Source organism: Pipistrellus kuhlii, unplaced genomic scaffold (assembly GCF_014108245.1).
Source record: "Pipistrellus kuhlii isolate mPipKuh1 unplaced genomic scaffold, mPipKuh1.p scaffold_m20_p_22, whole genome shotgun sequence".
In the NCBI taxonomy this organism is placed as follows: domain Eukaryota; kingdom Metazoa; phylum Chordata; class Mammalia; order Chiroptera; family Vespertilionidae; genus Pipistrellus; species Pipistrellus kuhlii.
The window spans coordinates 4,873,970-4,895,226 of record NW_023425521.1 but is presented as its reverse complement, the minus strand read 5'-3'; the positions used below and the strand labels follow the sequence as shown (position 1 = coordinate 4,895,226).

The 21,257-nt window shown below is 39.9% G+C and overlaps 1 protein-coding gene across 2 annotated transcripts in view; it reads right to left on the bottom strand.

Moving 5' to 3' along the window:
• BRCA1 (BRCA1 DNA repair associated) overlaps window positions 1–20,902 on the bottom strand; it is a 51,360-nt gene extending 30,458 nt beyond the window's left edge. Inside the window, exons 1-10 of one of the 2 annotated variants that reach the window (XM_045586213.1) lie at window positions 20,606–20,902; window positions 19,457–19,555; window positions 13,359–13,412; window positions 11,405–11,482; window positions 9,739–9,827; window positions 8,844–8,983; window positions 7,382–7,487; window positions 6,445–6,490; window positions 4,971–5,047; window positions 283–3,678 (exon numbers count right to left, since the gene is read on the bottom strand). In XM_045586213.1, the coding sequence (XP_045442169.1) occupies window positions 283–3,678; window positions 4,971–5,047; window positions 6,445–6,490; window positions 7,382–7,487; window positions 8,844–8,983; window positions 9,739–9,827; window positions 11,405–11,482; window positions 13,359–13,412; window positions 19,457–19,536 (4,066 nt within the window). In that variant the 5' untranslated portion in view covers window positions 19,537–19,555; window positions 20,606–20,902. The remainder of the gene's footprint in view (window positions 1–282; window positions 3,679–4,970; window positions 5,048–6,444; window positions 6,491–7,381; window positions 7,488–8,843; window positions 8,984–9,738; window positions 9,828–11,404; window positions 11,483–13,358; window positions 13,413–19,456; window positions 19,556–20,605) is intronic. The other variant, XM_036451197.1, reaches the window with a different exon arrangement.
• Window positions 20,903–21,257: the final 355 nt, after the last annotated feature.

Genomic DNA, 21,257 nt, shown 5'->3' with positions numbered 1-21,257 from the left:
CAAGTATCACTTTCATGCCACTCAAAATGATTACGCTCCTTGTGTTGAGATACACCTGATTTCTTCTAGAAACAACCATGAAAATCAGAAGCAAGTCCACCAACAACTGGGGCACTAAACCTCATTCAAACAGAGATGTTCCAGCGAGGTGAAGGACTTTTAAGGAAAAGTACCTTAGGAGGAGCATGCTTAAAGTTTAAGGAGCAGCTACTTTAGTGGTACTTCAAAACTCATAGTGTGCTCCCCCAAAAGGCAAAACATTCAGCTATTTCCATAAAATACCTAAGTCTGAATCCGCACTCTGCTCTTCTTGATTTTCCTCTGACAGGCCGGTTTCCCTCTCGTCATCGTCATCGTCTGAAATCAATTCCTTGTCGCTCAGAACTTCCTGGTTTTCAGAATGACACCTCATTTGCTTGGAAGGAGGATCAAACATCAAGAAAGGATCCTGGGTGTTTGTATTAGCGGTCAAGTCCTCTGGTGCACTGCGCTGTGAGGAAAATAAGCTTCTAGAATATCTTTCTTCCTCACTAAGGTTATGTTCTTGGGATGCCTTTGTTGACATGACCTGGTTATTGCAGTTATTTAAGCTACTCTTTAATGATACCAGGTTCCCCTCTGTTTTATTGGACTGATTCTCTGTGGCAACACGGTTACGTCTGGTAGACGGAGAAGGTATTTTGGTTACTTTACCAAATAATAAATGTTGGAAGCAAGGAAGCTCTTCGTCCTCACTAGACGTGTCCTCTTCCGAGGACTCCAATTTCCTGGCCCTTCTTTGGCGACCCCGAGTCAAATGTGTATGGGCGAAGGGGCTAGGGCTCCTTCTGAATTCTTCTTTCTGAACACCTTTGCTAAAAACAGCAGATCTTTCCTTAATGCCACTGTCATCAAAGCCGCTATTCTCCTTTGTTTCGTCATCAGTTAACAAGTCATCCGGTGTCTCAGAACAAACCTGAGAAACAGGACTCCCTCCCATAGGTTGTTCTAGGTTCTGTGAAATGTGACATGGAGGAATATCTGCATTAACAGCCTGAACTGCTGCTTCACTGTCTCCTTCCCTTTTTATTTCAGGCTGTTTACAGTTACTTATGGGAAGGCTCGGCTTATAGACTTCGGGTTGCATGAGACCTAATCTGAGCATAGGATTTAATGTTGACCCTTTGTTTATAGCTAGTTCTGCCTGAATGTTTTCACCACTGGAACCTACTTCATTGACACTAGAGCCTCCTTCATTAGTACTGCTTGAGCTGCTGGCTTTAAAAGCGCTTCCTCTAATGTTACTTAGGCTAATTGGGCTCGCTGTACTCTGCATGGTCTCATTTCCCATTGCTCTTTCAGGGGACACTGAATATTCCTCAAACGTTTCCTCTGACGGGTTTTTCTTACTTCCAGTTTTAACGAATGGCCTGATGGGAGAAATGGATGGTATATGATATGGGTTTTGTGAAATTCCATGTTTATCTGCAATAGCGAGTTCAGTTTCGTTGTCTCTGAACTGAGAGGACTGACAACACTTAGAGGTTCCTTGTACGCTGTCTTTGGCATCCTCGACTGGCTGTTTGTCTTTCTCACAAGCCACAGGAGAGCCTACAGTTGTGTGAACTGCCTGTTCGTGCTTGGTTTTAGGTTCTTTCTTTCGCTGACTTTCTTCTTTTTGTCCACATTCAAGAGTGACTTTTGGACTTTGTTTCCTTAAAGACGGGGAGTGAGCGTAGACAGTTGCATGTTCCTTTTCAGGATTTGAAAACAGAGCAAATGACTGGCGCTTTGAAACCTTAAATGTATTCTGTAAATACTGTATATCAAGTTCACTGTCTTCCAGTTCTGTGCCTGTCCCCTGAGTGTGGTTAGCTTCACATCTCAATAGCTCCTTGAAGACCTCTCTGCCATTTCTCGTATCTTTAGAACCACTACAAATAAGTTCTTTAGGATTTTTAGTCGCTGCACACAGATCCCCACACTCATTTGGAGCTGTTTTTGCCTTCCCTGGGGTGTCAGGTCCCAGTAATGAGAGACTATCCTGGGTGCTATAATCAGTTTCAGGTACCAATACAATATTGTTACTCTCCGAAGATCTATCTGTTTGCACACTTCTTCCTTCACTTAGTATCAGATCTTTGAGGTCTTTGGTACTATCAGGCATTTGAACTGTTCCTAGGTTCTCTTCTGTTTCTTCTCTTTGTAGGTTAGTATTGACAAATTCTTGAAGTTTATAAGAACTTGAACCATTAGTGAAAACACCCGGTATGCTTGTTAAGTTTAGTTCTAGAAAAGCATCACTGGCAAGTTTTTTATTTATTTGTTCATCTGACTTATTACGCTTCTTGGCTCCAGATGCAGATTCTTTACCTTCCACGAGTTGAAGCTTCTTTCTGTGTCTGACTGGTATTTGGTCAGAATTCTTTTCCTTCACCTCTTCACTGCTAGAACAACTATCGATTTGCAGTTCAATGTTGTTAGGTGGGCTTGGATTTCTATTGACTACTAGTTCAAGTGCACAAATATGCCTGGTAGAGGACTTCCTCTTCAGCCTGTTCTTCTTAGGTGCTTTTGAACTGTGAACATTTAATTCCAGTTCCATATTGCTTATGCTGCTGCTTATAGGTTTAGCTTCAGTTGTGAAAGCAGATGCTTTTTCCAATGATTCTGTTAGGTTAGCATTTTTCTCTTTCTGAACATAATCGCCTTTTGTTTCATTCTCATGACCATTATTAGTAATATTCATCTCGTGACCATTCTGTTCTATTCGGGCAGTTCCCTCAATGATCTCTTCAGGAGACTTTTGAACAACTGCCAAATCTACTTTCTTGATAAAATCCTCAGGATGAAGGCCCGATGTACGTCTCCTTTTACGCTTGAGTTTATTTTTGAGGGGACACTCTTGTGTTATCTGAGGTTCAATAGCAGGTGCTCCTATAATTAGATTTTCAGTTACATGGCTCAAGTTAGGGAGGCTTGCCTTCCTCCGATAGGTTTTCCCAAATATTTTATCTTCAATATTACTTTCTACTGGTTTGGAGTGAACTCTTTCACTTTCACATATTAAAGCACCACAAGGATCAGGGGCCATTAAGTTTATTTTCCCTGGAGAACCAGGATACCCATCTACTTCATTTGGATCTTCCACTGCACCAGCTACTTCAACATCTGACTCAGGCTTCCCATTATGTGAGCCATCAGAAGTTAGTATTTCATCACGTTTGGAAAACCACTCATTAACTTTCTGAATGCTATTGCTCCGTTTTATCCAAGGCACATCTTGGGAATCTCTAGGATGGTCAGAGCGTGGAAGTTCTTTTCTCCCATTCAGAGAACCAGCATTCAGAATTACCCTTTCCTCGGTGCTGGGAGTCTGCCCATCATTACATGTTTCTTTACTTTCAGCCCATCTGCTCTGCTGGCTCCTTGCTAAGCCAGGCTGCTTGCTTTTATTACAGAATTCAGCCTTTTCTACATCCATTCTGTCTTTAGTGAGTAGTAAACTGCTGTTCTCATGCTGTAATGAGCTGGCATGAGTATCTGGGCCACAGGGCTCCACATGTGAGTTTGAAACCGAAGTTCCCTCATACTTTTCTGTATGCTTCTCAGCTGCATGCTTCCCAGTGGTGGGCAAATCCTTATTACTGGATTGACGATGTTCAATGTTTGTTATGTCCCCAGAAAAGTCACAAGCAGCTGAAAGTATACAAAAACAATAGATAATTTACAAATGAAATTATCATGAAAAAATATACGTGCTTAAACAACTTGAAACATTTGGCTATTTTTAGAGAAACTATCCTTTTAAACAACCAAGTATACTAAAGTTATAGCTCACACTCTTTCATGTACAGTGGTGCCTCACATAAAGAACGCCTCGCACAGCGAACGCTGCACACAACGAACTTCATTTCATGATTCATACAACGAACTTCGTTTCACACAACGAAGTCGCCCGAGCTTCCACGACCGCTTTGCCCGAGCTTCCACGACTGCTTCGCCCGAGCTTCCACGATCGCTGCCGATGTATTGCATCCTTCCACGCAGGCACTGCAGGCAGTCGTTAGTCACTGCGCTTAACTTAAGCACGTATCGCGGCAATCGTTCTTCATTACGAATTAAATCACGCACGTATCACGGCAGTCGTCCTTTTAAGTTAAACTCAATATTTTTTTTATATCATGGCTTCTAAAAAAAGCAGGAAGGTGATTTCAGGTTTTTCATGAAACCATCGGCCAAAAAGCAGAAAATGGATGAAGATGTGCAAGATTCGGTAGACTCTACTTAGTCTGTCTTAAAATTAAAAAAAATGTGTGTGTGTTTTTTTTTTTAATTATGTTTTTAGATGTATCTAAATAAAAATAATAACAAAAAATTTATCTTTTTTATGTCATCTTAGCATATTTTATGCTACAGAACGAATTATTTTTTTTAACATGTATTGTTATGGGAAAACACGTTTCACATAACGAACTTTTCGCGTAACAAACTTGCTCCTGGAACGAATTAAGTTCGTTGTGTGAGGCACCACTGTAATTCCTTTTATTCTCATTAGCTCCACTCAAAAATAATTGCAATTTTAATGTCAGAATTCTCCCTACTCATAAGCCACACCTCCTATTTCCCTAACCTGTAACAGTGAGTTAAAAGCAGACTTTACGCAGCAGACATACTGTGCTCTGTTCTATCTTCAGACTCATACCCCCTATATTTAAATACCAGTATACAAAAGATGAAATATAAACACATAAATTTAAAGTAAAAGGCAACAACCAGACATGAAGGATGCTATTACAATCACATCAGTCTAGTCAACTGAAATAGATCAGGCTGTACCATAACATCTAAGGAAGAATGATATTCTAACTGTGCCAAGAGATGTTGTGAATTATAAATGTCCCAAATGATCTTCAGAATAATGTAATTATAGTACTGTATCTACCCATTCTCTCTTCAGTGCCTGATACTTTGGGAAGACTTGCCATTACCCTTTTTTGCAGGATTCACTTTGGCTTCAACCTTGGCTCCTTGAGGAGTGATTTGTAACCGTTCATGATTTCTCACTCTATAGGGAAAAGACAAAAGCCTTAATGAGAAACACTAGTTACATGCTCAAAGAGCTGTCAAATGAACAAGATCAAGTATTTTAGCTCTTTTAGGTAGGGTGGCCAAATCTCCTCTCTCCTTTAATAACTTCTAGTCAAAATGAAAGGATCAAATACCAACACACAGTCACAACAAACCAGAGCAGGAGTGCAGAATACTGCTTTATGGACATGCAAATGAGAAGCAAAATTTAAATGATAGTCCATTTAAGTACAAACAATAACCAAAAAACAGTAAAACAAAACAAAACAAAACAAAAAAAACACACACCACAAACCCCACAAAACTTAAAAGGATATCTTAATGAGACTGCAGGAACAAAGATATTTAAACAAAACAAGCACTGAGATGAAGAGACTTCCCAATAGTAAGCAAAGAATGCAGCATTCTACTGCTCAGCCTTCTGTGCTTCTTTTCAAGCTTAAAACCACTTCCTCTCTCAATTGAGAGATTAGGAAAAAATCACTTGCAAACAAAATATGATTGGCAATGACATCATTGTAGTTCAGACAAAGCATCATAGATCTTAAGGTGAAGCAATAATTCCTAAGGAAAGCAATTTGCCATGTAACACAGTTGGGAGCTGCTTGTAGATTGTTGTATAATTTACATAAAGTTTGAGGGATAGATGAAATTAAGAAACAGAGAAAGGAAAGAAAAATGGAATCATCTAATATTTTCATCAGCTATAATTATCACTGTGTCAACACTACTGTACATGAGGAACTAAGCTAGAATAGAGCAGAACCATCTGGTGGGTATTATTCTGTGCAGAGTTGTTATTTTAAATTCATTTGGACTCTACTAAAAAATTAAACATACAAGGGCCTTGGCTGGGTAGCTCAGTTGGTTAGAGTACTGTCCTAATATTCTAAGGTTGCAGGTTTGATCTCTGGTCAGGGCAAATACAAGAAGCAACCAATGAAAGCATAAATAAGTGGAATGACAAATCAGTGTTTCTCTCCCTCCCTCAAATAAATAAAATAAGATATAAAATAAAATAAAAAAATATATTAGCCTAGCTGGTGTGGCTCAATGGCTGAACATTGACCTATGAATCAGGATGTCATGGTTCAATTCCTGGTCATGGCACAGGCCCAGGTTGTGGGTTCGATCCCCAGTAGGGGGCATCCAGTAGGCAGCTGGTCAATGATTCTCTCGTTATTACTGTTTTTATCTCTTCCTTTCCCTTCTTCTCTGAAATAAACAAAATCATATTTTTAAAAAATAAGATTAAAATATATGGTCTATTCCAGTGCCATAACTCTAACCTAAAAAACAAAACAAAAACCAATCCTTAATATTAACTAACCACAAAAATGCCAGCTTACTAGACAAAGGCTCCCTTTGACTCACCTGTGATAACTTGCTTTATTAGTCATATCTTCAGAAGAATCAGATCCTAAAAAGAGTTTCCCAAATAACAAATCAATAAAAAAAATTTTATTGAAAGGATTAAACTAAACTAAAATAAAAACGACTTTTTGCAAAACAGATACTCATTCAAGAAATATTTCCTAAGCACCCACTGTATGGCAGGTACAATGATACATATGCCAGGAAATAGAGAAGTAGTTGTAAGCACAGGCTCTGAAGCCCGAATGCCTAGGTTTGAATCATGGCTCTGCCACAGAGTAGCTTCACTAGCTTGGCCAAATTTCTTAACCTCTCTGTGCCTTAATTTCCTCATCTATAAAAATAATAATATAATAATGTTAACAACTACAGGGTCTGTCAGGCCTCTTACATGAATTTTGTAAGTGAAGTACAACAGTGCGTGGACTATCCTCAGTGCTCCTAAATATTTGCTATTACAATTATTCTTCCAAATGTTGTAGCCAGCCCATCATGTTCTTTCTTGTTCCCACTTCCCATTTTTCCAAAGTATAGTAAATCTTCACATAATATCAAATGGTTCTGTGACTTCAAGCAAAATGACAAATAACAAAACCAATTTTACCATAGATTAATGGATATGAATGAGAGTTACATTCCTTTGGCATCTCATCCAAGTTATAAAGAGTCATTATAAAGAGCCTGGCCGGTGTGGCTCAATGGTTGATCATCAATCTAAGAACCAGGCAGTTATGGTTAGATTCTGGGCCAGGCCACATGCCCAGGTTGCAGGCTCAATTCCCCAGTAGGGGGCATGCAAGAGACAGCTAATCAATGATTCTCTCTCATTGATGTTTCCATCTCTCTCCCTCTCCCTTTCTGAAATCAATAAAAATTTTAAAAAAATAAAAAAGACTAGCAACTACTGTTCTAAACTTAAAAAATCTGAGACTCTTACCCAATTCAATGTAGACAGACTTTTTCTGGGATTGTACCTGCTGCTTTGTCCTCCGTGATCTCACAATTCCAAAGTTAGAGAGTTGGGCACCAAGTCTGTTTTCCTGCTAAGCAGTAAAAAATGATGAACTAATTATTGGCCAATTCTATGCTTTTTTCCTTGAAGAGAAACTTGAGGCCATGTTTCTATCTCTCTCTCCCTCTCCCTTCCTCTCTGAAATCAATAAAAGTATATTTAAAAAGATAAAATTGTTTAAAAAATATTTGAATTATGTTCTAGTAGTTTGAATATTTTTTCCTCTGTTGTTTTAAATTTTTCTAAACAAGGCCCTGACTGGTTTGGCTCAGTGGCTAGAGCGTAGGCTTGTGGACTGAAGGGTCCTGGGTTCGATTCTGGTCAAGGGCACGTGCCTGGATTGTGGGCTCAATCTCCAGTAGGGGTGTGCAGGAGGCAGCCAATCAATGATTCTCTCTCATCACTGATGTTTCTATCTCTTTCTCCCTCTCTCTTCCCTCTGAAATCAATAAAAATATACTTTAAAAAAGTATATTTTGTAGCTAATACTTTATATAATAGTACAGTAATAATACAGAATGGAAATAAGGTTCATTTGGTATACATTTCTAATAACATCTGCACATCTGATAACAGGATTCGCAACTAAGATAAAATATATTTCTTAATTATTTCTTTTTTTATTGATTAAGGTATTACATGTGTCCTTATCTCCCCCACTGCCCCCACCCCCCCTAAAATAAAAGTTTGAAAAAGATAAATAATAACCCTGCAGTCAATCCTTAGGTCATTCAGTAAAAACCCAACATTATTCCAATGAAGTTTTCCTTCTTTTTGAATCCTTCAACATCTACTGAAAAATGAACGTTGGTAGAGAAGGAACTATTGTTTTTGAGATCTCCATTATTCATTCACATATGTGTAACAAGAGTAAATCATCGCCATTATTTTATTTTGCCATTATTATTATTATTTTTTTACAATTATACCTTTTAAGTTGAAACAATTTTCTTTTCTTTTTTTAAATTTATTTTTATTGTTGAATGAAGCAATCTTCAAATGTTAAAACAGATTTTCTTTTCAGGCCATTTTTCAGAGGAAATAAAATAAACATACTTCTTCATGCCTGAAGAATTGCCATAAGATGGTTATTATAAAATCTAGCAAGCTTAAAACTATCAGTGACCTTGTGGCATAGACAAGCATGGGGATGGATAAAGCACTAAATCAGGGGAAGAACCTGTAAGGTCTCTCCTGACCACGCTAGGTACACAGACCTTCTCTCAACAATTCTAACTCTTGTTCATCAGAACAGTTGTCCAACCACTTAATTTACCATCTTCCTTGTTTACCGACTTTTTATATAAATCCATGAGCATCTAGCACACTCACTAATTCACAACACTCAGTAAAAAGATTTTACCAGAATAAATGAAAATGGCTTTACCGAGGTAGGATTTTCAGGTTCTCTCTGTCGAAGTTTTATGGCCCGGTTTCGGAAGCCCAGACTTTCTATCATAGGAACTTCCTCATTTAGAGGCTCAGGAGAGTTATTTTCCTTTTTTGAAAAGTTGTAACTGTTTGTAACTGTGAATTACAAGGGAAAACATTATTTTTATAATTGCCATCAAAGAACCAAGAGAAATTCTCTGTATGCTCTTTGTTATATATTAAGACAATGCAGCAAAGGCTACCTATACTTTTTTAAAATAAAACTTTGGAAATTCTACTCTTTCGAATCAAACACACAGACCGTCAAAGTTATTTCTACTAACAAATTCGCCTATTAATCAAAGCTCACTGATTCTAAGATACCCATAATGTAAGAAGCACCATTATTTTCTATATCACTAAGAAAGAAAACACACAATTAAACAATGACACACCACTGATGATAAATTGTCCCCAGCTTTTGTGAAAAAACTTGCATCTTGGGATGGATAAAATAAGATGTGAGACCAGTGGGAATGATTTAACAAACAAATTACAGGTAAAGGGCTAAAATTAAACTAGACCAAAAGGTCTTATCACCTATTTATAGAAAATTATGTAAACCTCCTTCAGAGTATTTTTTATTTTTTGTTAATCTTCACCCAAGTGTATTTTTCAATTGATTTTTAGAGAGTAGAATGGAGGGGGAGAGACACACACACAGAGAGAGAGGAACATGATGTGAGAGAGACACAGATTGGTTGCCTCCTTCCAAAACCCCAATCAGGGCTGGGGATGGAGCAGAGCCTGCAATGGAGATACATGCCCTTGACCATAATTGGCTAGGGCTCCTCCTGAGTTTTAAATGACAGCCACTTGAACATTGGTCCCTGGGGCTATACAACACTTACATGGCAATCCTGTATCAAGTTCAAAAGCATGAATGATTTTCAATAGCTCTTCAACAAGTTGACTAAATCTTGTACTTTCTTGTAGGCTTCTGAAATTAAATCATTTGGGAGACATACTTACAAAGTAATTATCAACTTTTTAAGGACTTTTAAAATAAGGAAAGACACATACAATACTAAAAAAAGATGCAGCCAAAGCTGAAAAACTGAATTCAAAGAACAGAGCTATTAGTGACATCACATAATCAAAACATCACTGATATCAGTACTGATTATTTTTGTAATATTTTCTTTTTTGCCATTTAAATCTACCAAAAGCCTGTAACTATTGAAAATACAATAGAACTATGAATCCACAGTAAATATAAATCCACTGCATAGAGAACTTATTATTCTTACCATCTGAGCCCCATCCACTTAACATCCCACTTCTAGTTATCAGGGATTTCTGTCAAATGATGTTTACATGATTTGGAAAGCACAAACAGATGCCAGTGTCCAAAGGAAGATTCTGATTTAGGAAAGTTTTCATTTTCCCTTTAAATATCTGAGTGACCACAATATGCCAAACATTGGAAAAGCCGTGTTGACTGAGACAGACAAAGCCAGTGCCCTGACAGAACTTAAATTCCAACCAGAGGGATACACAATATAGAAATACTCTAGGGGCACAAATTCATGCACCTTGAAAGAAACTGTGGGCCACGAGGCTGCGGCGGGCACAGGGGCAGGGGAAGATAGAGAAACCCTGAGGGACAATTGGGGCTGGCAGCCACTGCTTGCCCCAGCTAATGGCACAGAGCGATCAGGGCCGGTGCCAGGAGCCAGCAGTGGGTGCAAGAGGGGTCAGTGCCCGCAGCAGATGTGAGAGTTGGGCGGGACTGCGGCGTGTGGGAGCAAAGAATTTTCAGTAACTATCAGAGGCTCGCCCCGATGACAGTGACCGGCACCCCGCCTTGTTCCGGCACCCCCACTCACCTGTTCCACCATCCCACCGCAGCCAACACCCCACCATGTTCCTCGTGCGCCCCCTGGTGGTCAGCACACGTCATAGCGACTGATTGTTCCACCATTTGTTCTATTTGCATATTAGCCTTTTATTATGTAGGATTATTATATAGGATTGCGTGTATGTAAATAATTAAGTAGAAATTATTGTAGAAGAAGAAAAATAAAAGGATCAGGAGACAATGGGGGCAGGTAGTCTTCAGATAAGACTGCAAGTTCTTACACCATTCAGAAGCATTAGAAAAATGCATGTTGCTAGCCGGGACTGGTTTGGCTCAATGGATAGAGCGTCGGCTTGGGGACTGAAGGGTCCCGGGTTCGATTCCGGTCAAGGGCATGTACCTTGGTTGCGGGCATATCCCCAGTAGGGACTGTGCAGGAGGCAGCTGATCGATGACTCTCTCTCATCAATGTTTCTAACTCTCTATCTCTCTCCCTTCCTCTCTGTATAAAATCAATAAAAAAATATATTTTAAAAAAAATGCATGTTGCTAATTGCTAACGATTAGTAAGGCACCATAAAACTTTCAGGAAAATATTATTTTGCCAGCTAACCACTCTTTTATACATTTTTCTACTGAGAAATGGTTTGATAGGAACAGCTATCATAGTAAGGAATTTCTATTTTTCTAGCCTCTCATTACACCCAATTATATACCTTTTGGTTATATCATTCTTACACAAAGGACACTGTGACGGCCCTTTCTTCTGGTTGAGAAGTTTCAGCATACAAAATCTATAAAATATAAAGAATAATTAAAGTTACTTTTTTTATAGAGAGAATATTCAAAGGGCAAATAGCCATGAAAAAAATAATCTCACAACATTAAGAACAATTTCAAAGTTAATGGCAGGTGAATTACAATCAATGACTTTCTTTGATTGTTTTTAGATATTGCTTAAGCAGAAAACTAAACTACCAAGCAATGATCTAAAACTAAACTTACATGCATATGGCCTACTGTTATGATCTAATAAAACTTACTAAAGAGTTAATGTGGCATATTTAATAATAATTATTTCATTCTGCATAATCAGACATAAATGGTAAATAGTTCAAGTAAAATTATTATAATTAGTTGAAAAATCTCGGTGCCTCACTATAAGACTACAGTAATCAAGACAGTGTGGTACTGGCAGAAGGACAGACATATACATGGATGGAACAGAATTGAGAGTACAGAGAAAATTTCTATTTCTTTCTCTTGCAGTCATTTTCTATTTCCAATCCCATCTACCTCCTCTTGCAAAAGTCATCTACCCTTTAAGGGGCTCCTTCCTCTTCTCACACAACTCTTAAACAAATATGGAAAGTTAAGCTTCTTTTTTTTCTGGACAAATTCTACTTTCTTCTCTTCATACCTTTGCTTATATTATTTTCTCTGTCTGTAATTTCCTTCTTCCACAAGCTCTCAAAGTAATGAATGTTTATACTATCTGTAATCTTTTAAATACTGGGGCTTTTACATTTTGCTTTACAAAAGTATCAAACTATGAAGAAACTGGTCCTATAGATAGTTTGAGACGCTTCCCTATAGAGGCCACAAAACTAAACATTCCTGAAGCAGAGAAAGGAAGCTGTGCTGCCCTGGCACCTAACAAGGAGAAGAACCTGAGGGATCAGAAGGAACCCGTTGGGAAGAGATCTAGATCAGCGGGGTGACATGACAAAGGGGTGAGAGACAGTGGAAATGGGCTCTAGGCCCTTGTTAGGGCAGATGAATGGGAAGAATTTGGAACATAGAAGAAGGAAGGAGCCACCAGCTGGCAGACTCAGAGGATATCCCTCCAAAGTGAACAGGTTTCCCTCAGCTCCAGCCAGCCCTCATTTTTTAGGTTATGGAAACACACTAAGAACTTGATAAAAATTATTGACTGCCTTTCCCCAAAATTGCAAATGAGAGTAGGATGGAAATATACTTTGCATCATATAACCTTTTCTGCTAGTTAAACTCATAATAAGGGACATGCTTTGTCAATTGAAAAAGAAAAAAAATACTTAAAAACAAGTTAATTGGCATTCAGAAAAAATCTCAACCATAGCTTAAAAAAAAAATCATAGTTTAATATCAGGAAAAGGAAAAAAAACAAACCTTGTTCTACCAAATTACCTATCAAACTTTTTCTGGAATTCTTTCCCCAAGAAACATTTTCATGCCAGGGAAAAAGGGAAACATATATAATACTTTCAACAATAAAAATTTTAAAAAGAAGCAACTCTCTTTACAGGGATTATGAAGCAGGCAAACGCTGAATCTTAGAGGGGGAAAGTGGGACACGCAGAATGTACAGAAAAGAGAAACTGGCGAGGTTGAAACATAATTTGTTTATTGCACAATTGCTTGCAATCTGCTTTCCCCATGGACACAAAAAACAAACAGCTGTTCAAAGTGAGTTGACTTCCCACTAAGTATGCCAATATTTTACCAGGAACTATGGCTAAAACCAACTCATGGTGACTTTCTGCGTATTCTCTGAGACAAAATGAAATCGAGTTCAATTTTTCTTTTTTACTTAAAGAAGCTAAAGTTTCTTTAAATTTGGGTGTTTCCTCTGTTACAAGGATAAGCACAAAAGGTAACAACGAAGCCACATAAAACATTCAAACTTACTTGCAAAATATGTGGTCACATTTTGTAGAAACAGGCTCTTGGAGTAACTCCAGACTAGAAGGGTAGGGAAAAAGAAAATAAATGCAGCTCAATAATTTATTTAAAAATAAATTTTTTTTCTTAGAAGTTCAACTTTAAATGGTTTTAACTAAGCCAAGGTAATGTTTTAAGTTCATTCAATAGATACTTATTAAATGTCTGCTGTTCCAGGAGCCAAAAATACAGCAAAGAATATGACCCTTACTCTCACTGAGCTTTCAGACATCAAAACAGAATATATATTACTTTTTTCAATATTCTACATGACCTATAGCACTTAAAAGATTAGTTGATATTACTTCATATCAATTACCAGTAGGTTTCACTGATACACTGTAAGAGCTATCAGTGGGTGCATATCCTGTATGTTAACTAGACTTTGAGCTCCACAAAGACAAAAACTTCTCGTATTTCTTTTGGATTCCCGAACAGCACTTCTTTTTGGCATGTGATTACCTTTTTAATTTCTTTATATGGAGAATTTCAAGCATTTACACAAATGAAATAGCAAAATGACCTCCATGTACCACCCAGTTTCAACAATTATCAACTCACAGCCAACAGTATTTTTGCCCATGGCTGACACCCACCCAAAGCCCAGATTATTTGAAAATAAATCTCAGCCATCATATAATTTCATCTATAAATATTTTGGAACATATTTTCAAAACAGAAAGACTTTTTTTTAGCATAACCATGAAACCACTATTACTCCTAAAAATAATTTCCTTAATATCACCTAATATATAATTAATGTTGTAATTTTCCTCAGTCTCATAAAAGTTTAATAATTAAATCTATGTAAATCAGGATCCAAACAAGATCCACACATTGTCTCTGGCTGATATATCTCAAATCTCTTTTATTCTATAGATTTTCCCTTTTCTCCCTACCCTCATCACTTATTTAAAAAACTAGGTCATTTGACGTGTAGAATTTCCCACATTCTGGATTTTGCTGATTGAACCCTATGTTGTGTGGTTTAACATGTTCCTCTGGTCTCTACAGGCTCAATCAAATTCAGGTTCCATTTTTTGGCAAAAACAATTTTTTGGCAAGAACACTTTTAGGTACTGTGTACTTCTATTACATCACTTCAAAAGGTACATGATGTTTGCTTTTGTGATTACTTTGTAAAAACAATGTAATAAGCTAACTAAAGAAAATAAAATAAATTTAGACAAATATTAAAAACTAGAGGCCTGGTGCACGAATTTGTGCACAGGTGGGGTCCCTTGGCCTGGCTGGTGATCGAGGCTGATCAGGGCCATCTTGCCCAGGCCCAATGGGGACCGGCCAGCCGGGGAGGGACTGCAGCAGGTTGGCCAACCAGCCAGGAAGGAATCATGGGAGGCTCCAGGGCGTGTCTGGCCCTCCCCCAGTCCCTATGCACCGGATTCCAGCAGCAAGCTAACTTACTGGTCTGAGCGTCTTTCCCTTGGTGGTCAGTGTGCATCATAGCAACTGTTCAAGCGGTCAACCGAATGGTCAACCTATCAGTTGGACACGTAGCATATTACAATTTTATTATATGGATTTGAGAAGAGCCCTGGTTGGTGTTCAGTAGTTAGAGTACCAACCCACAATTGATGTCTTTTACCCTGATTTCTCTCCCTCCCTTCCACTTTATATATAAAATCAATGGAGCCAGAGAGGTGTGGCTCAGTGGTTGAACATTGACCTATGAACCAGGAGGTCAGGGTTCAATTCCTGACCAGGGCACATGCCCAGGTTATGAGCTTGATCCCCAGTAGGAGGCGTGCAAGAGGCAGCAGAATGATGATTCTTTCTCATCATTGATGTTTCTCCTCTCTCTCTCCCTTCCTATCTCTGAAATCAATGAACATTAAAAACAACAATAAAACAGCCCTGGCTGGGTTGGCTCAGTGGATAGGGCATCGGCATGCAGACTAAAGGATACTGGGTTCGATTCCTGGTCAGGGCACCAAAAATAAAAACTAATAAAAACACCAGAAGAAACTTACAGAAAAAAGAAATTTATAGGGAACAGGGGTAATACAGGGAGAAGGCAATCAGTAAACATGACCCTTTGGGGGGAGAAGGGGGGGATAGCTTTCAAAGATCGGTCCTGGAAATTAAAAGTAAAAATGAAAAAATGAATAGAAATTTTGATAAATGAAGCAGAAAGTGTCAAAATAACCTGGTTGTCAAGAATTTGGTAATATAACTCTTACAATCATGGGGTTTCTGATGCAGTACAGGAAGAAAAGAAAAATACCACATTAAGTCAGAAGGCTGAGATTCTATTATCAGATTTCTTTAGGCTAAGCACCCTACCTGGGGACTGAAGGGTCCCGGGTTTGATTCCGGTCAAGGGCATGTACCTTGGTTGCGGGCATATCCCCAGTGGGGGGTGTGCAAGAGTGGGGGGGGGTGCTTCATGGGAAAGAACCCACTCTACCAGTGTCTTTAGGCAATTATGAGAATAAAATTAAAAGCTACTTGGGAAAATGTTTCCAACTGAGGTGACTTGTATAATGTTAGTACTATTATTGGGACTGAATGTGATTTAAAACAACAACCTGAAAAAAAAGAAAACAAAAACTCTGATTTGTTACCAAATCACTATTCCTCAGATAAACTAGATATCAAAAACATTCTCAGTAAAAGAAAGTAGATTTAGCTATACTAGATGGCTTTCCTTCTCACCATTGACTCAATTCTGAAATAATTATATTTCAGTATGGTAACTGTAAGCCAAACTATACAAACATACTCTAAACCACATGTGTCAAATACAAGGCCCACGGGCCAAATCCGTCCCTCCAGGCCTTGCAATGTGGCCCGCACCGCGCTGTCATCACTGCACTCCGCTGCGTTTCCATCACAATGACAGTTTATGACTGTTCAGTAAACCATTCGGCCCGCGATTTAGGCTGGATTTTAGATTTTGGCCCCTTCTCTGATTGAGTTCGACACCCCTACTCTAAACAAACTTTAAACATGCCGAGACCAGTTTGGCTCAATGGATAGAGCGTCGGCTTGGGGACTGAAGGGTCCCGGGTTCGATTCTGGTCAAGGGCATGTACCTTGGTTGCCGGCATATCCCCAGTGGGGGGTGTGCAAGAGGCAGCTGATTGATGACTCTCTCTCATCGATGTTTCTAACTCTCTCTCTCTCTCCCTTCCTCTCTGCACAAAATCAATAAAATATATTAAAAAAAAACAAAAACAAAAAACTTTGAACAGATGAAAACTCCAATATGGAAAAAGGTAGGAAAAGCTTGAAGAGGGAATAGGATGAAAAGACTAAAACTACCATGTCCTCTTCTAGGTCTTGATGATAGTAAATGTTTACTATGAAAGTGTCTAGATCCTGGCCGGTAGCTCAGTTGGTTGAGTGTTATCCCATACACCAAAAAGGTTGTGGGTTAGATTCCTGGTCAGGGCACATACCTAGGTTGCAGGTTTGACCCCCAGGCAGGGCACATACAGAAGACAACTGTGGGAACCATGCCAGGTCCCTGACTAGTCAAGGCCGATGGGAGCACAGAGGCCTTGTTATCAATACACCAGAATGGCCAAAGGCTGCTCTGGGCAGGAGCCTAACCGGGATATTCAGGACTCTGAGCGCGGGAATCCTAAACAGACCAAGATACCAGAAGCGGGTGTAAGGACACAAGGTACACTGTGCCCTTCGGTAGCCGATATGATTGGTGTAACTATTGGCAAAAAGCCTTCTTTATCTAAATACTATAAAAGTAGGTTAATGACTAGTCTAGTCAGCTAAGGTGAGAGTGAGAAGTCTGTTGGAGTATGGAGATAGAACAGCCAGGATGAAGTGTGTGAAGTCTGCTAGAGAGAGCAAGAGAGAGCAGCTGGGCAGGAGAGCCAGGAGAAGCTGCTGAGCCGGGCAGCTCAGACACCACTATGATGAGAGGCGGTGAGTCTAGGAGGCAGCATGTGGCAGCTCAGATAATAGCTGTGGGTTCAGAGACTGATGCTGCTTCATGGGAAAGACTTATGTTCTCCAGCCGGTGTCCGGCTACATACCTGGATGAACTTTGCTGTGAGGACTGTTCTTGTCTGATGGCTATATGGCCACTGGTTTCAGCAATAAAGATTCATTCTTTTTTTTTTTTAATATATATATGTATGTATATATATATATATTTTTTTTTTAATTGATTTTTTTACAGAGAGGAAAGGAGAGGGATAGAGAGCTAGAAACATCGATGAGAGAGAAACATTAACCAGCTGCCTCTTGCACACCCCCTATCGGGGATGTGCCCGCAACCACTGTACATGCCCTTGACCAGAATCGAACCTGGGACCCTTCAGTCCGCAGGCCGATGCTCTATCCACTAAGCCAAACCGGTTTCGGCAAGATTCATTCTTATATACCCCCAACCTCTCATGGCTTCTCCATCTGAGACTCAGCGTCCTAGGAGGTCCAGCCCCAGACAGAGGGGCTCGGACCCAACACCTCTTACTAGTGAGCAGAGGATAAAGAGGAACTTGGACTAAGCTCCCATCAGTTAGCACAGTGGGCAGGGCTTGAAGAAGAGCCAGCCCTGGCATAGTCAGATGGGAGACTTTGGAAGAGTATGAACTCAAAGCCACTCAGAGCGCCAGGGCTCCTGCTGCGTGCTCTGACAACAACCAATCGATGTTTCTCTCTCCCTCCCTCCCCCTTCCTCCTAAAATTAATGAAAAAATATCCTCAGGTGAGAGTTTTAAAAAAATAAAGTGCTCAAATATTAAAGCACTTTTTAAACCAGTCAATTCTTTAGGCCTAACTACACGCCTAACATTTTGAGGTTCCAAAATAGGTATGTGATTAGAAGCAGCAGCTAGATTAAGTTCCAAAAATAACAACCACCCACCAGAATACACATTTAAAAACTCTTTAGAAAATCAAGAATTTTATATAGTCAGATGTAAAAAGTTAGAAAGAACTACCAATTATCAGATATAAATGCCAAAAGTGACTTAGAGGCTAAAAGAAGGAATTTTAGCTCTCGAGGCCTAAATAATGCCAGAAACCTACTTTACAGCTACCATAAGTAACACTGTTTCCAGTCACAGTCAGAAACTATTAAGACATAACAGCAAACTGTACTGTTCTGGGCACTGAAAAGAAAAAAAGTGAGGTAGTTATTATTCCCTTCCTAGAATTTCCCATTTAAATGCATTAAACAATGACCAGGCTTCACAATTTTAGTTAAAAAACCTAAGTGTATTTTAATAGAAAACCGATTTAAAAAATAGATCAGCTGTAAAATATACAGTATTTGACCAAAATGAAAATTTAGCATTAACTTTCTCATCTTACATCTTTCATTTTTATGTATCTGAGGTTTTTTAATTGCTAGTTTAATTTTCTGTGGAAATATAAAATAAATGGACCCAAGTGCCACACTATTGAGGACTTTTTAATCACTCTTTGTAATGACGAGTTTTATGACTTTCCAAAACCAATTTCTCCCCAATTGCCATTTCCTGCTTATCTGACTCTTAATTTGGCTGTAAGTCTCAGTTAGCTCTTGTTTTTGTTTGGCTGAAATGTTGAAGGGTAAGGGAAGAGTAGAGTTACTAATAAATCTTGTATCTCTCTGAAAATAAAACTTGCATTTCCTTTAGTCTTATTTGACTCCAAATATAATAAATAACTTTCATGAAGCACAAGAGGCATTTTACTTAAATTTACTCTCCTTTGTTCAAGATAAGGAGCAATAGGTGCAGCTTTCCTACTTATTTACTTTAAATATATATTTGTATTGATTTCAGAGAGTAAGGGAGAGACAGAGAGAAATATAAACATCAATGGTGAGAGAGAATCATTAATTAGCTGCCTTCTGCATGCCCCACACTGGAGATCGAGCCCACAATGCAGGCATGTGCCCTGACTGGGAATCAAACCGTGACCTCCTGGATCATAGGTCAATGCTCAACCACTGAGCCACAACAGCCAGGCTAATAACCTAATCTTAACAGACATTATTTTTTCTCCTTACTATGTAAGGCCAAGTCTATTAATCTGCATAGGACATAATCATATAATATAAGGAAAAATCTCAAATTAATAAATTGACTTACCAGATTGGACACTCTAAGATTTTCTGCATAGCATGAAGGACATTTTGAACTTCTTCAACTCGATCCACACATAAATCCATCTCTCCCTGTTACAATGAACTTTAACACATAAACATACCTGGTTATTTGTCTATATGTATATCTATCTATATACTAGAGGCCTCATGCACTGGGCCTGGCTTGTGCCCTCTCACAATCTGAGACCCCTCGGGGGATGTCAGAGAGCTGGTTTCAGCCAGATCCCACCAATGCACCACCGGGCCTCTGGTTTTTAAATAAGAGAAATTTAAGATCGGAGTGCTTTAGAATTATGCCAACCATAAAACTAATAACAAAAGCCTTACTTTTTAACATTCTAAGTTTTTCACTGTAATTCAGATCACTTTAAGTTCCTTATTTTTTCACATATAGCCTCCAACCATTTCCTTCCGCTTCCCTTTGGCCTCTTCCTTTCTCCAAGCTAGGGAAAGCCACACTGGGGTGACTGGATGCGTGGTGGTAGCCTCAAATTTCTCCAATCATCCTGGCTGTTTTCTTTTACTTGCATAAAACCATAATCAACACAAAGAAAACCAACACCAACCAAGGCTCCCCCCCTCTGCCTTCCCCAGTGTTTCCCACTGGCTTGCACCCAACTCAGGAGCCTCGGGCACATCCAATGCCGGCAGCCTCTGTGATTAGCAATGCCCCTCCCCTTTCCTCTAGTCTCCGCTCGGAAACGTGTATATATACGAATACAGAGCTTCAGGGCTCTCCCTCCCACAAAATCCTGTCTCCTCCTCTTCCCAGACACATGTGTGCCCCTATTCTTCATCAGGGTCCCCTTCTCACTTAGATCACCTCCTCTTTCACATTCCAGTGTTGTCCTCAAAACACATTCCAGCTATCATCTGGATTCCCCTTCGGACACACCCCTTCCTTATTTTCGGTGCCTCCCCCACCCCGAGGCCCACAAAGTGGACCCCTCCCCACGATTATCCCATTTTCAACTTCTTAGGCTTCTCAGGTTCCACCTTCCCGCTAGCCCTGGCCAGATAACACTCCCATTGCCGTCCTTCAAGAGTTCCCTCCCCCACTCTCGCACGCCTGTTTCTAGCCAGTCCGCCCGAGCACCCCCTGGGCCCACTCCCTTCCCCAAAGTCCTCTCACCTCTACTCAGATCAAAGACTCCAGGCTTTCCCGGCCCACGAACCCAGTTGTCTGAAAAAGCAACCCCCCTCGGTGGAGACTGCTCAGTCAGCTTAAGGCGCGCAGTCGCAGATTCAATTTATCCCTAACTCCCGCGCTTTTCCGTTGCCACGGAAACCGGCCGCTGCGGCTGAGCGAGAGCCTCTCAGAACACGGGATCGAAACACGTGTGCGGAAGGGCGGAGCTGAAAGAGCCAAGAGTCCTTTAGGGCCTTCCCATTGGTCAGCCAGTCTTTCCCTGTGATGTCATCAGTAAGAGACGGAAGAGAAGGAATTCTCCCGGAGTTTTCCTTTAAGCGACCGCCCTCTCACCTCTGCGCTTCCAGAGGCGGCTTATTATTACGTCACAGAGGTTGCGGTCCCGGGGTCAGACTCGCTGAGGCCCGAACGGAACGCAAGGCAGTGCCTACACACTCGCAAGGAGAGGTCTCGTTACCTCCCCCTTCCCGCCGCAATGGAAGTCTCCAGTTTAGGTAAATAAAAGGATTGTAGGCACACACAAAAAACTACGACTTCCAGCATGCATTGCGGGCCCAAAGACCTTCGCCACGGTGTTCCTTGGAAACTGTAGTCCTATGGAGAGGAGCTTCCGACCCTGGAAGCGGGCGCGATT